General features: G+C 29.8%; 1 protein-coding gene across 5 annotated transcripts in view; it reads right to left on the bottom strand.

Annotated features, from left to right (window-relative positions):
- Window positions 1-4,586, bottom strand: part of LOC129917915 (sodium channel protein Nach) — a 90,450-nt gene extending 85,864 nt beyond the window's left edge. For all 5 annotated transcript variants that reach the window (XM_055998143.1, XM_055998141.1, XM_055998144.1 and 2 more), the window contains exon 1: window positions 3,944-4,586. In XM_055998143.1, coding sequence (XP_055854118.1) covers window positions 3,944-4,512 — 569 coding nt within the window. In that variant the 5' untranslated portion in view covers window positions 4,513-4,586. The remainder of the gene's footprint in view (window positions 1-3,943) is intronic.
- Between the last annotated feature and the right edge of the window lie 13,272 nt (window positions 4,587-17,858).

The raw sequence follows: 17,858 nt of genomic DNA, 5'->3' as shown, positions 1-17,858 counted from the left end.
TAGTTCTTTTGATTCTTTTTTTTTTAATTTTATTTTCGAATGAAATAATTGCACACTATGTGCGCAGCATAGAAGATATTATGCTCCTGGAGGACACAAAACCGTTTCCTCTTGTCTCTGGATATAGGATGATCTCGAGTTTGTTTTTTTTTTTTTTTTTTTTTTATAATCGTTGAAGATTTAAATTTTTTTGAGTGGCGTATATGAAGACGGGAAATGTTATGTTGTAAAAAAAAAAAAAAACAAAGTTTCTTATAAGCTTTTTGATTGCTTGTTTTTCGAATGCAAGAGTTTGAAAAAGTTGTTGAATTTAATATCTTTGGGAACATTAATGTGCACTTTCCTTTCATGTGTTTATTATATGATTTAACTGCAGTTTCTAAAGTTAGTCAAAGCTCAAATTTGTAAAATAAAAAATATGATTTAATAAACCGTAGAGAATTCAAACCCACGCTCAAGTTGTTTAGAATTACAAAGATCCCCATATAAATATATATTTTAAATGAAAAAAAAAATTAAAATATCGATAAACTTTAGCAAGACTCTCCAATTCTGTTTAAAATGATTTACCTAACAGAATTGGATTGGATTTTTGCAGCTAAAAAAAGATTCACTTAACAACACTGAAATAGAACACGAAATGTTGCAAGCAGCGTCCTTTATACTAATAGTAGAATTGTTTTTTTTTTTTTTTAATTTGCCATGCTAGAATAAAATTTTCAACATTTCATGTTCTAGGTCCCTTAAGTTACTACCAAAAAAGATACGAGACAACAAAGTTAAAATATGCAGAAAATGATTTCTGAAACAATTGTTCACCTCTATCTTTTGTGTTTGTTATTTTAAGGAGTCATAAAAGACATAGACATAAGACATAAAACGTTTAAAATTTTATGCTAGAAATATTTGTTAAAAAGGGGTAAAATTGGATAGGAGCAAAATATTTAATATTTTGATCCTTACAACAATGCGTTGCTAATGGTCTACAAAGCGGCAAACTCTTGAAAAAAATTCTTTTTGAATTTCAATGATATTTTATTCAAAAAATAATATTTTTTCTAAAATATTATGGATCAGCACATAACGCTAAAATATAAATCAAATAGAATTTTATTCTATTTAAAAATCATCATTTTTAGAAAGGTTACCGAAAACAAGTGAGAACTTTTACCTTTTTTGACAGGACCACCTGGTGGTCTGTCAGTCAATTTCAAGTGTCAGTTTTTAATCAATGTCTATGTTTTGATGCAAATACTATTTTTGGAAATCATGACTAACAGAAGGTAGGGTATTCAATTTTCAAGAATTTGTCTATACAAATTCATGTATAAGTACGGTGACCATCCGTCCCGGTTTACCCGGGACTGCCCCTTTTTCTATAGCTTGTCCCGGGTTTTTATTTAAGAAACCCGGGACGTATAAGTGTCCCGTATTTTAAAATTTGCCCCATGATTGTCCCGTATTTGCAAATTCCCTGATTTTTAATTCAAAATTTTAATTTCATTGTAAGGAAAAAGTGATTGGTTTTTCTTATTTTCCGGGGATAAAATAATTAGCTTAAAAAATTACTCTAGAAAAATTTTTTTTTCGAATAATGAACAACATATGGAAAAGTTAAGAACCCAGCTAAATTCCAAAACTTTTAGAGGCATGTCAAAAGTCGAATTAAAGATTACACAACTTCAAAGTCGTTTTAAATAAAATTAAAATGTTAAAAATCAGCTGTCACGATTTTGATAAAGAAGTTATTTTCAACAGTACTTATTACGAAACCGTTTTTTTTTTTCATTTTTGACTTCTTTGTAAACGACTTAAATGATTTCAACGAAAATGTTCCATTAAATCCATTTAAGAAACCTAGACCTCAAAATTAGGAATAATTATGAAAATTCATTTTTAAAAATATAATTTTTTAAATCAATATTTTGAAAACGATGAAACGAATTTTGTATCTGTCCCGGGTTTCGTTCCTAGAAATATGGTCACCGTATGTATAAGGCTTAAATGTACAAATAAAATTTTATAATTTATAATTTCTTCATTCACTGTAAATTTTAAAAGTAAAAAATTCAAACAAAGTTTCTTTAATGCACAATTTTAATGTATGTAATATTGTATTTAATGTTTTTTTGTTTAAATTTTCTAAAACCGGACATTGAATTTTTTTTGCAAATTTTGTTATTAGGTTAAAATTGTTAAAAAACGTCAGTTTTATTTATTTATTTTTTTTTCAATAAAATATTTATTAAAATTAAGTTTTTTTTAATTTTTTTTTTCTAAAAATGCATCTTAATACAAGAAGTCGAGTTCCATTCTTTCTTGGATTTTAAACTCATGTTTCTTAAAAGTTGTTTTTTCCTTTATTAAACGAATTGTATGTTTTTTTTTTCTTCAATTTTCATATACATTTATGTAAGTACTCGTAAATTTAACAAATTTCTATGACTATAAGAAAATTAAAAAATTTAAGCAAGTTGAACTCTTAGAAAAGAGCAAGTTCATTCGGCACAGTCCTGCATTTTTTTAAATTTATTTAATTTTCAATAAAAAAAAAACAATTACGCATACACCACAGTGACCCAACTTTTCATATAAATATTAATGTAATTCGAAATTATAAATGGTATAAATTCTTAACATTATCGAATTTAAGTACAATTTTTGTTTAATGTTTTAATAATTTTGTTTTTACACACACAAATTCTTAGTATATTTCGATTGTTAATATCTATTTTAAGGATATTTTTGTAAATGTTTTATGACAGACTAAAATCCAAATTTGTAACACCTGACCATTATACTCTTAGCGGATTCTCTTTTTTATATTAACTATGAAATGAAATGAAACTTTAAAAAGTACCTAACAAGAAAATATTCTCATTTGTAGGTATGTCCTTATCCGACTATTATAAAATATCGCATTTGGTAGACTAAATTGGAAATTTCAGTTTCGACATTGTTAACTATTGTAATTTAAATTTTTAATCGCCACACTTAGTTACCCACAAAAGAAAATAATTTTCAATACAAAAAGCTTATTGAAAATCCATTTTATTTGACACATTTTCATCAATAAATAATCATCATCAAAACAATAATCTAAAACACAAAAAAAAAAAAAAAACTATTAATCTATACATTTTCATTTCAAAATGATTCAAGATTATCTTCATAGAAAATGTAAAATTCTCCAAAATATCAATTTAAAATCCATCTATCCGATAGATAGGATAAAATATACCCAAAAACTGTTTTGCAATCAACATAATCCCTATGCATATCTCTGCGAGTCCTTAAGCCTATAGAGACTATTTTAATCGAAATATTTCCAAAACAAAAGCAAAAAAACCGAAAATTATTTTCAATTCAGAAAATGGACCTCCTACAAAATAATAGTTGATTACAACAAAAAAACATCTCTCTCAAATAAACACTCAATCTCACTTTATCCACCACCACCCAGAAGACTAAAGCAAAAGGCGATTTATAAACAACAAATCTTCAAAATAGACATAATCCCTTCGAATGGCATAGCAGTCAATTCGCGCAGATTTTGGATTTTCACTAAATTTCCAGAGTTTTAGAGAGATGGAACACAACGAAAACTGCCAACACATAGAAAATTCGTTAAAACCTTCCAAACACAAAACGTTCAATCGTCGAATGATTTGAAAGCATCTCTCTATATCCATTCTCTCAAATCATTGCCATAGCCATCATCATCATCATCGGACCATCAGACATAGAGACACTTCGAATTCGAATAGAATCCGAGGGGTCTTCAAAATCCTTATAAAACCGGTGCTGCTGGAGAAGATGACTACGACAGCGACAGCGGCTAGTGACAAATATTTTGCAAATCCTGCCATTTCAAAAATTCACAGAGACAAACACGAAGGACAGGACATATATACTATATAAAAATTGAGTTCGTTTTCCATACCTTTCAACAAAATGAAGTCCCACTTTGGATAGATAGATAAATCCGTGCAGCGAAGCCTCCTGCAGGAACTCAATTATGAAAGCTTTTGCTTTGGTCCGATAATTCCGTTTACTGCCTTTAATCGATGGTTTTGTAATCGCCACCGTTTTGCCAATGTCTCCTTGTCCTCCTCTGACACCACCACCCAACAACCCATCAGGATCCCCCATCAAAACTGATGATGGTGGCAGCTGCTGTAGCATTATTGGTGGGCGTTGTTGTGGTGGATAGTTGTTGCCATACCAATGGCCACCATCGTATTCGTATTCTGAGCGAGCTGTATTCGGGTCCCCGATTGTCAATTGAGTTTGTTTCGAGTGATTTTGGTTGTGATTATTATCCATTCGATCAAAATAGTTGTGGTGTTGGTGGTGACGCTGCTGCTGATTTGAAAGGCGTTCATGGCGACGAGTATAACGCTGACGCTGATGATAATAATTTGGTGGTGGTGGACTGTTTCGTTCATAGTCACCATCATAGTCGTAGTTTGGTAATGGTGTTGGTATTGGAAAACGATTATTATTGAACATATCTCGCTTTTTGGATATGGACGAATTTTCAAGGCCCCAATAATTTCTCTTTCAAAAGTTGGTTTTGATCGGGAAAGCCACTTTCAATTTGATAAAAACGTTTCAAATCCAGATGGAGTAGTTGTTTCTGAAAGAATTGATTAATAAAAAGAGAATTGTAGATGTGTGGAATATGAAATTTCTTTGAGAAAAAAAAATTTAATAAACGATTTTTAAGCTTGATAAAATAAAAAAAAATTGATGATTCTACATATTTAAACGATAATAGAAAAAAAGCAATTATTTAAATCAAAAAAAATTGGTTAAATGATTTCTTCAAAAGCGTTAGACCTATTATTTTAAAATAATAGGGGAGAGTGGGGCACATTTGAACATTTTTTCCTTTCGCAACGGCTTGAACGAAATATATTCGTTTTCTTGATCTGTAAAGTTTACTAACATCGAACAGTAACATTGAACCCAATATAGGCTGTTATGTTTAAAAGTGCCCCATTTATGAGGCAGCTTTAAACATGAAAGGGGCACTTTTGAACAGCAGTATTAGTTTCGTTGTAACGAATAAATAACACTTAGCAGCAGGACTCACGACAACACGACTTTGTACACCCCGACTCACGACAGCCCGATTCAACCCATAGCCCTTGAGCAGAGTAAAGAGTATATGCACGCCTACCTAAGTCGAGTTGCGATGAGTCGGGTTATCTTGAGTCGGGCTATGGGTTGAATACACAATATTCTATTTTAAAATAACTTTAGTGAAAATACATCTATTCTTTAGTGATGTAACTATAACAATGAATTGCAGGTAATTTGAGTTGCTAAATTAATGTAACGTTAGTAACCTAAGTAAGTAGTAACCTAAGGTCCATTTTCTTCACTCGGAGTTGAACAAAACTTGAGAATTTTTATATTAAAAATTCTCAAGTTATGTTCAACTCCGAGTGAAGAAAATGGACCTAAGTATTCTATTTCAAATTTTACATCGAAATATTGAACAAAAATGTTGGTTTTGTGACTAATTTTGAAAGTTTGTAATTTTGTTTTGTATGGAATCTTCATTAAAAAATAAATTAAGATTCTAAAATTGCCAGAAAAACTTCCTACTGTCATAATCTAAAAACCTTTGTGTCCGATTAATGTAACGTGAGTTACCAACAGAATTTAATATATTCTAAGCAAATGCTATAAAAAAACAAAATTGTTTTACTTATGGTAACTATGAAAGTTATGGGAATGTAACATATTCATGGACAGTATTTTTCATATCAATTTATACCAAAATTGACAAAAAATATCTATTTATTTGATTGGATATTTTTCTGAATGTAACGTGAGATACATTTTAGCTGAATTTTTTTTCTCCATTTTTTCTTGACTTTTATTTCGTCTGCTAAATTGTGACATACAGAAAATATGCAGTCAGTATCAAATTTGTGATTTTCTAGCTGAATACCCTCCCGACTGAAATTCTTAAATAAATTTTAGCTGGGATAAATTTTTGAAAGAAATTTGTATTTGATATGGAAGCTTAAATTTATGACGATCTGCATACTAGGATTTATCTGCAATTATGTGATATTGTAATGTTTTTTTTCAGAGTTCACAATAAAACTTATTTCGTTTACTTATATTCCACCTTTACTTTCCGTTCAAATAAAAATACACTTTATTTCGCTTAAACAAACAAACTTTTAAGTCACTTTATGTATTTACTACTAACGATTTTCCTCTGGCCTCCGGTCGGTGTCCACACTGCCATTTTATACCTAAATTTCGAAATTTGAGAATGTCTGCGAAGGTTCTCGTCCTTGCTTCTCAAAACTTCCTAAAACTTTCTATTTTTAATTTAAGGTGGATAGTGAAAATTTCACTTTAACAGTTAAAATATCAATGTTGACTAGATTATACGTTTTAGTTTATTATAATGAAATCTATTTCTTTCTTTTTCTTTTTTATTATTTTTATTATTTTTATTATTTTAAGTATTTTCTTTCTTTTTTCAAAACATTACTGAAAGTCAATATTCTTTACAAAATAGTGGTGATATTATTTTTTCTATTATAGGTGATATAATTGTTTTGTTATTTTCTCCCAATCATTATTGTCGATCAAAGCACCTTTAAATTAGTACACATTAAGAATTTTTTATTTAATATTTTTCAACAATTTGGAATGAGAAATTGATATGAAAAAATGATTATAAAATATCAAAAAAAAAAAATTTCAAAATGTGGCATTTAAATATCATCCTGATAATAAAAATGTTGTTTTAACATTTTAAATATCATAAAACACATTTTATAGAGCATTTTTGGCTGATATTTAAAAAATGTTAAATTGATATTGTTTTTACTTGCTATATAGGTACTATAGGGCAAGTTTAGGATTCGTAAAAAAAATCGAACTCGAGATAACAATTTTATATGACATTACGATGATGGAGAATGCCAAAAAAGTGGGTCCGGCAATTCTGTCTGTCTGTCTGTCTGTCTGTATATACCTCGAGCTCAGTGGCGTATCCAGAAAAAAATTTGGAGGGGGCTGGAAAATTTTTCAAACATTTTTTTGAGGGTAAATTCACAAAAAAATGTTCTCTCTAATTTATTCATTTTTGATCGAGAGCGAAGCGCTCTGCTGTAGTTCTAAAATTGGCATAGTAGCATTTAACTGCTCTCCTATTTTTCAAAGTTCTTGTGGCCCAAGCATACACAAACAATAAAAAGTTGAGTCATCCTTTAAAAAACATTTAATTTTTTCGATCTTTGTCATGGTCTGAATTCAAAACTGTTTACTGATTTATTCCTATTACGTGTAGTTTTTGAGCTATACTCATCAGTCATCACTATTTTCGATGTAAACGCCCATGTTTCGCAATTCGACCGAAAGTAAATTGAATAAATTCAATTTCACGTGAAATAAAATATCATATTCTTCATTTAGATCGATTTCGAAAACTTTGAAATTGCTTCGATCTGTCAAACTGAAGAATCCTCCATTTTTATTTTGTTTCTGAAGTTATAATTATTGCTGCTGGATGCAATTTTATCGGCAAATTTAATGGAAAAAAAGCATAAAGAAAAAATAAGAAGACACATTTTGAGAGACAAATCAAATATGTAATTGAAATGCAAAACATTAGGTAAAGCGTAAAGCGAATAAAGTTGCAAACACAGAGGCAGTGCGCAAATTCCCAGGGTGCCTGGAGAACTGCGGACGGCAAACACAGAGGCAGTGTTGAATTCTGATACTTCATGCCTTATGGTGTTTTAAGCATTTTGTATTAAATAAACAACAAATAAACATTACAAAATAATTAAAATATAAGTTTTGATAATATTTTGTCCAAAAATTACAGATTCATTGAAAAAGAAACAAAATTCACGAATAGAAACAAAGTGAATTGAATTCGATCAGAAAATCTAAATGAGTGAAAAATGCAGAACATCTTATTTCACTTTCGGCAAGTAAATGCGCTTAAGACTGGGTTCCCTTTTTCAGCAAAGTCAAATCTCATGTAAAAGCATTTGTGTGTATTAGTGAATGTGTTTCGCTCTCTCGCCATCGAATTCTCTGGTTTTTTACTCTCAGGATGTTGGTTATGGTTTTCATTCAGAGATGGCAGAGTAGATTACGTCAGGTAATCTACTCGGTTAAGACTGGGTTCCCTTTTTCAGCAAAGTCAAATCTCATGTAAAAGCATTTGTGTGTATTAGTGAATGTGTTTCGCTCTCTCGCCATCGAATTCTCTGGTTTTTTACTCTCAGGATGTTGGTTATGGTTTTCATTCAGAGATGGCAGAGTAGATTACGTCAGGTAATCTACTCGGTTAAGACTGGGTTCCCTTTTTCAGCAAAGTCAAATCTCATGTAAAAGCATTTGTGTGTATTAGTGAATGTGTTTCGCTCTCTCGCCATCGAATTCTCTGGTTTTTTACTCTCAGGATGTTGGTTATGGTTTTCATTCAGAGATGGCAGAGTAGATTACGTCAGGTAATCTACTCGGTTAACTACGCGTAGTTAATCGAATAAACTACTCGCTTGATTTGTTTCATGTACTACCTACATTTGCTACGTGCAATAACTACATAAAAAACGTTATATTTCAAAAATATTTAAAAAAAAATAGCTGTGTTTTCGTGAGAATTTGGTTTCGTAAAGTAAAACCTTTTCAAAGAAACCACCCCAAGTCCATCTGGTTTCAAATATTCTATTCAAATTTACACTATCACAGCTATGTATTTCGATTTGAATAAGACTTTGACAATTTGGTGGTAAAATTGGCATTTCAAACTACATTTTGACGTCTAGCGCTACGTCTGCTACATTTAATTACGTTAACTACATTAAACTACGTTAACTACCTCATTTATGTAGTAGACGTAACAAATGTAGGAAATCAAAAAAAATCCAATTTTTGCCATCTCTGTTTTCATTCATTGTCTCTTTGTGAGATCGCCATCGCACTCACGCGTGCGGGGTGACATGCAAATGGATGTAGGTATACTACATAGATCTTTATATGGATATGGTGTTTGTGGACGAAAACTGGTTTGAAATTCAATATTTTCATGAAAGATTTCTGGAGTGTATACCTATTTATTTTTGAAATGAAAACTTGTTTCCATGTTGCTGTTGTGGATGGCATTTGAGTTTTTTGTGTATCAGAGAAATTTTTTGCATTATAATAATAATTATAGTTGTTCAGCGGAGAAGCAGGTAGAGGATGTGTTATATGGGTGCATTGATATAATATACTTGACAGTATCCTTTGTGTAGTTTGTATAAAAATATGAGTAGATGCGCAGAAGGATTGGTTTTCAGGTTCTTGCTCACTTTTCAGTTGTTCTTCGTTGAGCAATTTTTTATCTCGCACACGCGCGTGCCGGCTGACATGGAAATGTATTTACTTACAATATATAGAATGTTTAGGTTCTTATCTATATGTTGTTTGAGGATGGACTCGATATCAATCCAATTTACTTTCAACACCTTTTTAATAAAGATTTTTTTAGAGTCACCAATGCAATGAACTCAGTTGAATCGATTTTGTTTTTTATTTACCTATACCTACATTATTAGGAAACAAAAATAAGGCAGCATTAATAACACTGGTCAACAAAATTGAACTTTTTTTTTGCCACAAGAACCAAGATATACTTTTCTATAGGTTTTTGATATGCTGAACTCGAATCTGAAGTCAAAAAAAATTTGATTGGCCTCCGTTTTTGAGATATAACAGTTATAAAATGCTGAAAAACGTCATTTTGGCTCTTTTCTAGCTTCTGTTTTTATGTGGGGTAATTCATTATAAACAAATTTGTTGCCAATAGCATTTTTCTGATTGCGCATTCGAGTTCAGCAACTCAAAAACCTTTAAAAAAGTATATTTTGGTTCTTGTGGCAAAAAAAGTTTAATTTGTTTGGCCAGTGCTATTTCTGAGTCAAAGACCACTCCTTAAATTTTAAATATCTCGGGAAGTAAAAAAGATATCCTAAAGATTTAAACATTTTTTGAAAGAATAAAACCAGTTCTTATAGGAACCGTTACAAATTTTTTCATAAGGAACTACCCCACATAAAAACATAACCTCGAAAACAGCCAAAATGACGTTTTTCGGTATTTTCTAACGGTAATATTTCAAAAACGGAGGCCAATAAACATTTTCTGACTTCAGATTCGAGTTCAGCATATCAAAAACATATAGAAAAGTATATTTTGGTTCTTGTGGCAAAAAGCTTGTTGACCAGTGTAACTTATAAGTTACTTTTTTTTAAACCTTGAAATTAATTTTTCAACTATGTAATCAAAGTTTAGGGAAGTTTTCAAAAATAATTTTCAAGCTCAACACTTTGAAAAAAAAAATGATCTATTTTTTCAAACTGATATTTTATTTATAAATTCAGATAGGCATTAGCTACTTTTTTGCTTGTTTCCTCAGTAGGTGTAATTTTAAAAACTTTGTTTTTGCTAAGGAAACATACTGAGCATCTTCACCTATTCAAAACTATTTCTATAAATACCATCAGGTGCATTCTAACCACAAATACACTTATATAACCCTTTACACATTCCCCCGCGAAAGTATAACTATTATACCTACAAACCTACAAAAAAAAACCGAATCCGCAACATATAAACAAAGACTATGAAAAACAAAACGATATATTTATATTATATAACCCCGCACGCACGCGCGAGTGTAGTATAATAAACAATACAACAAAGAAATCAACCTAAATATAGAAATCAATCATTGTGCACAAGCACATGTCAAATGTCAATACACATTTTTACACACAAACAAATGCATACCACATATCTAATCCTTTACCTATATCCCCGCACGAGCGATGTGAATATTACACAATGCAAAGAATTTCGCTGACACCAAAAAAAAAAAAACCCAAAAGTGTCAACTCGCAACCGCGGGTGCGATATTATAAACACGAAATGAATTGTTAGAAAAAACCCAAGAGTCAACAAGAACAAAACAACCCTTTTTGAAAACAAAAGATAATGATCTTGCAAAAAATATCTACTATCTACCTACTCTCTGCAGCATCTTCATAATTTCATGAATGATTTCTGCCTGCCTGAGTGAGGAAATAGGAAACAAAAAAAAAAAAAAGTACATATTATGTAAACACAAAAAACAAAAACAAAATATAACGAGAAAATGAGAGCGCAAGAGCAAGTTTTTTTTCAATAAATAGAAAAGAACAGAAAAAAAGAGTTCATCAGCGCCAGCTTATGCGTGGCAAATTTTTGAACTAAATTTGCATGTGTGCGTGATCAATGGAATTTTCAAAGTAAAAAAAGCTAAAATAGACACTTTTTCAACTATTTATATTAAAAATACTGTGAGCAAAAATATATATTTTTTTTTTGAAACTGATTTGAAATATAATGAAAAAAAATAATAAAAATAAATTGTGGATGCTTTGACTGCCCCTTCCTCAAAAACAGAATGCAAATATTGGTTTATTAAAATCAAATTTTTAGTGTGTAAATAAAAAAAATATTTTTTTTTGGCAAACGGGTTGCATGAACAACTTTATTAACTTCTCATTAAAAAATACAAAAACATTTTAAAAAATAATCACGCTTTGCCCCACGACCAAAATGCTAAAAAAGTGCATTTTGACACCTTTCCTTCAAATTAACCGTTCAAACTAACTTCAAATTAAATTTTAGAAATTTTATTGGATTCTCCTAATTTCCCTTTATTGTTTTCTTTTTGTTTCATCTAAAAACACTAATAAACGGTAAAGTTATTCTAAGAAGAGTGAGTAAAAAAACATGAAATTACAACAAATTAACAAAGCTTTTTTTCTAATAAAAAAAAAAAAAAAAAAAATCTGTTTCGCGTATTGCATGAAAACACATTTGATCATTATAAAACAAAAAAAAAAAAAATAAAAAGTTTATAAACAACGGTGCCCCAAACAAAATTCTGATTCAATCTAAATTTGCAGGAAAAAAATCATTTTCGATCCTTATAAAAATCGCACAAGAAATGTTTCTAAAATTTAAATGATGCAAAAATATTCGTACGTTTATTACCTTTTCAAAAAAGTACGTTTCATAAGATTATCTTATAAACTGCAAAAGTTATACAACAATTAGTCAACCATCTTCCATTAAAATGCTATGGAAATCCCCCCTTAAGTGAAATGCAGAAAGTGAAGTCGAAAAAAACTTATTTTCAATGAAATTATTTTTGATATTGAATCCGAAATATATATTTTTTCGTAATATGTTGCTTTTTTAATCCAAATTCCAAATAAGAATTGGAGATATCAAAAATTTCTATTTCCAAAAGCTTTGAGAAATATATTATGATGTTATTCGAACGTATTACACCAAAAAAATGATCTGAAGAATTCCGAATTGGACTAAAATCCGAAAAAAATACCCCACCCCACAAAGTCAGCTAAGGCTCTTACCCAAACAAACACAAAAAGCCGTTTCAGAATTTGGAGGGGGCTCGAGCATCTGAGCTGCCTCTAAATCTATAAGATTTACGAACAAGTTTCAGTCAACCATATACATTATGATGAAATTAGCTAAAAAATAACATAATCTTGAAGGCTCAGGGGGCTCAAGCCCCCCTCAATACGCCACTGCTCGAGCTACAGCCTAAAAGAGTGAAGTGATTTTCTTCAGACTTGGTAGTTAGCACTTTTTGGTGATTCCCTAGATGGGAAATTGAAAATTTTTTTTTATGACCAAAACTAACGGTAAATTTTCAAAAAGTGCATTTTTGGATTTTTAAAAAATATTAAAAATTTTTTTTTTTTGAAAAATCAATTTTTTGAAAACGGGTAGGTGAAAAATTTTGAAATTTCGTTTTTATTTGTAAATTAATTATTTCTTTAAAATGGCTATCAACTTTTTTTTTTTTAATGTTAGACATTTTTTATATATAAAAAATTATTTTTTAAAAAACGGCTCTAACGATTTTGGAAAATTTTTTTCTAAAAATACCTTTTTATGCAAGTAATTAAATGGCATACTTGGTTTTTTGTAAAACATAATTTAAAACGGTGTTTTTTGAATAAAAAGCTTTAATATTACAGTTACACTTTGATATATTTTTTAATATTCATGACTAGTTTACTCGTTTGAGTGTCAACTGGTTGCTTAAACGCCATTAACTTTCCAAATGACCCATAATTTGAAAGAATTTATAATATTTTTTCAACGGGAAGGAGACAATGATTTTAAAATTTTATATAGGTAAGAAAAACCACAACATATTAAAGGTTGAAATGAAACTCGATGAAACTTGATCAACTCGATAACAAAGACCCCATATTGCCACTGTCAACACCAATTCCTTGCTGCATGCATTAAAGTGGTCATTAAAAAAAAAGCTGTTTTGAAGAAATGATTATTGTTGTTTTTTTTTTTTTTCATTTTAATTTTCTCTTCTTTAAGTGGACTCTCTCTGGCACCTTGCTTAACACCACCACGATGATGCGGGTTATCCCGCTCAAGGGATCTCTACTTTGCAATTAATTCATTTGACTTTGTCTCCCTCTTAACTGCCGCCCATGAATATAACCGTTCATCTCAATTCGCCGCCGCCGCCGACCTATCACCATTGATAGCCCATTCCAAACAAAAGGCTCTTTCTCTGGGGTATTTCATTTCATTGCTTGCGCCTTCAAAGCCATCATCAGCGTTCACACAGCGAGCTACCTTATATTTTCCATATCACATTAAAAGGACCATGAATGGTCCCGGATTAAAATGTTAATGAAAATCCTTTTCATAGATACGAGTAACGGGAATATAATGTATGTATGTATACCATTCAGGAGTAGTTAAAACACCAAAAGCATATAAACCTCGAGATATCCGTTATGTGTGAGTGTGTGCGTGAGTGAACATCATGGGAAGCTTTGATTTTGGTGAATCCTTTCGCGGCGACTATTTTAATTTTATTTTTTTTCATTTTTTGTTTTTTTTTGAATTTTCGTATTTATTTTTCTCTGTACTTTCAGTTGCCTTTTACGGTTTTGGAATTAAAATGGATTCATATCGCGTTACGAAAAAGCGATATCCTCTTATCCCATCCTTTTGCCTGCTCTACCAATTCAGGATTATAGCGGTTGAATGCGATGGTAATTGTGTGTTTGTGTGTGTGTGTGTGAGTGTGTAGCGTGGAATTCGTTTTGCATTCACTTTAAAATTGAAAATATAATATTCATAAATAATAATTTGTGAAGCAGGAGCATATTTGAAAATTGTACAGAGTACAAAGGAAGTGGATGGAAAATGGGTGCGCGGAATCGGTAGGTACATATATATTTATATAAATACTCAATGGAAGCAGAAGCATTATGCTGGTTTTTTTTTTTTTTTAGGGGAATGGGGTCTAAATTGGTTGATGGAATTTCACAGATACGGGTTGGTGTGGGTGGGTGGAGAGATACACGTATACGCAAGGATAATGGGATAAAATCCAATTTTCGTTTTCAATAGGTCTTCGAAGTTCCTTTTTAGAAAATTTTTGTTTGGTAGTTGTTTTTTTTGGTTTTTCTTTTAAAAGAATAGATTACAACGCTTTGAACGATTTATTTAATGGTGGTGATGATGATGATGGCGATGAACAATGATTACGATGTGGGTGGTTAACTTTCATCAGCTTCATGTTAATCAAAACAATAGATTTAGCGATGTATTGAAGGAGATTTTTTTTTTTTGGTTTTGCAATAGCTCGTAATTTCAAGCTTATGCGGTTTAAAGTAACAATGTGGGAGTTGTTAAAGATTTTTTTTTTTTTGAAACTCAATTAAATTTAATGATTAATTAATAGGTAATGATTTTAAAGGATACACATCTTTAATTATTGAAGAAAAAACTCACGCTGTTTAATCTTTAATTGATGATGGTAATTTGTTTGTATTTTTTAAATAAAAACTCGAAAGTTACATGTAAAAAATGGTAAAAAAAGAAGTTGAGAAAGTCAAAACAAAAAAATAAATAATTGAATTCTTTTACTTTTTTTTCAACTATATTTAGAGAAAAAGAAAAAAATACTACAATTTTTGAACGATGGTTAGTAATGGTTAATTTCATTAAATTTGGTCATCAACTAAATTCAGAGAAAATTTTTGATTTCGTTTGCTGTGAATTAATTTCCTCGACCTTTCAAATGTTAATGGACTTGTGCCAAAGGAGATGACCCATTTTTCTATAGAGAGCCTGGGAACAAGGCGTACACCAACGAGACTAGTATCAAATTAAAGCTTATATTGAGCTCTATAAGTATGCCAAATATTTTGAAAATTGGTTTTGTGGATTTCAAGATATTTCAGTCTGAAGTTGGGAATCAGAAAAATCGGATATTTTCGAAAAAAAAACTCTTCATAGCACCCGAATTATAGAACCTAGAAAAACAATTTTGGTAGCAAATGAAATTTTAAAATATTACCTTTCGACTGGGGCTAATATCTTTTTTCTACGCTCAATATTTTTTCATATATGGTTTTTAGACTTTTTTTGAAAACAAATTTCTTAAGACTGATATGTATTTCGAAAAAATACTTATGAATGACATATATATTAGGGTGGGTCAAAAAAATCGAAATTCTTTTTTTTTTTTATTTGGTACTCCGAAAAATCGATTGCTAGACACCTCTCGAATATACACACCAAAAATGAATTCTTTATATTTGTGGGAAGGTCCTCCGCTTCGCAATTTTCCATTTTTATATCAAGCTTCTACTAAAAAAAAAATCATTTTTTTTAAATCGACTTTTTAGCAAATTTCTTTACATATTCTTGTGGGAAATCGAACGCTCTACAAAAAAGGCCTTAAACACTTCTTTTGTTTATCTAACCGTTTAATAGATATTTGAGGTCCAAAAATCGAGAAAAAAATTCGTTTTTTGTTCTTGATTTTGTAACAAATTGAAAAATTATAATAATCAAATTCGCAAGACATATTCTTGTAGGAAATAGATTTTTCCACAAAAAATGTGTTGTTAACTTTTTTCATTAATCTAACCATTCTAAAGATATTCGAGGTCAAAATTTAAAAAAATTATAAAAACATTTTTTTCTTTTCAAAATTTTCTAATTCACTGAAAATTCATTATTTTCAAATAAGCAAGATATATTATTGTAGGAGCTTAAACGTTCTATAAAAAATTCATTGAAAAAAATTGATTACTTTAACCGTTTAGAAGATATGCCTACTGATTTCAGTAGTTTTCTTATGACCCGTATGCATTGCGATTTGGATACGATTATCTTTTAAACGGTTAAAGCTATCAATTTGATTCCACTTAATTTTTTATAGAACGTTTAAGCCCCTACAATAATATATCTTGCTTATTTGAAAATAATGAATTTTCAGTGAATTAGAAAATTTTGAAAAGAAAAAAATGTTTTTAAATTTTTTTTTAATTTTGACCTCGAATATCTTTAGAATGGTTAGATTAATGAAAAAAGTTATTAAGACATTTTTTGTGGAACAATCTATTTCCTACAAGAATATGTCTTGCGCGTTTGATTATTATAATTTTTCAATTTGTTACAAAATTAAGAACAAAAAACGAATTTTTTTCTCGATTTTTGGACCTCAAATATCTATTAAACGGTTAGATAAACAAAAGAAGTGTTTAAGGCCTTTTTTGTAGAGCGTTCGATTTCCCACAAGAATATGTAAAGAAATTTGCTAAAAAGTCGATTTAAAAAAAAATTTTTTTTAGTAAAAGCTTGATATAAAAATGGAAAATTGCGAAGCGGAGGACCTTCCCATTAATATAAAGAGTTCATATTTGGTGTGTATATTCTAGAGGTGTCTAGCAATCGATTTTTCGGAGTACCAAATAAAAAAAAAAGAATTTCGATTTTTTGACCCACCCTAATATACCTACTTTTTTTACAAAAAATGCAATCTTCAATTGATAACCTTTTATTTCATATTCATAAAAGTTACAAAACATAATTTAAACAAAAGAACTTGATTTAAGGAAAGGTAAATAAATTTAAAAAAAAATTCTGGATTTCAAAGTTCTGTATTTTTTCATTATCAAAACAATTTTTCTTATATAATTTACAGAATTTTGGAGTACAGATTTTTGGTATTTTCTTTGAAGAAAATGTTGAAGTAAAGTACCTCCCCAATTAATTTGCATAAATGACTTACAGCCATTGGATATTGAATTTGAATGACATACCTTGAATACCAAAATACTAGTAATATTTAGCCAAAAATCTTCATACATAATTTCACCATTTTGTTTTTTGTTATTTTGTATTTGCTTTTGTCTTTTGCAAGGTATGAAAAGAAACTTAAATATTTATGTAAAACATAATCTCTTATTCTCTAATTTTTCCTCTGCGTAAACTGTCACATGAGGTATTATGTAGAACATAAATCCTTAAGTTTCGTTTTACCAAACGGCTCTTATATACACTTTTATACTTAATTTGTTAATTGAATACAAATTGCTTAACAGGAAATACAAAAAGGTATAGGTTTGGAATATACAGAATTCCAAAAAGCAGAATAATGGATTTTCAGAATTTCGAAAACAGAATTTTGAAATACAGAATAATAGAAAAGCGGAATAATGGAATACAGAATTATGTTCATATAGAATTTTTTATTGAAATACAAAATTTTGGTCATACAGAATTTAGGAATACAGAATAACGACAAGTTCCCGTTAAAATCGTGGTTAAAAAATAAATTTTCGCTATATTATGACAGGTATATGTGCACATTTTTCAATCACCCACGAAATTCTTGTTATCTTTTACAATCACTAAGTAATTAAAGTGAAATATGTAATTAAACTTCCAAATCAACTATCTCTTACTCAAGT

The sequence above is a fragment of the Episyrphus balteatus genome, chromosome 4 (genome assembly GCF_945859705.1).
Source record: "Episyrphus balteatus chromosome 4, idEpiBalt1.1, whole genome shotgun sequence".
In the NCBI taxonomy this organism is placed as follows: domain Eukaryota; kingdom Metazoa; phylum Arthropoda; class Insecta; order Diptera; family Syrphidae; genus Episyrphus; species Episyrphus balteatus.
The sequence above is the reverse complement of the archived record's forward strand: the minus strand, read 5'-3'. Positions and strand labels throughout refer to the sequence as shown.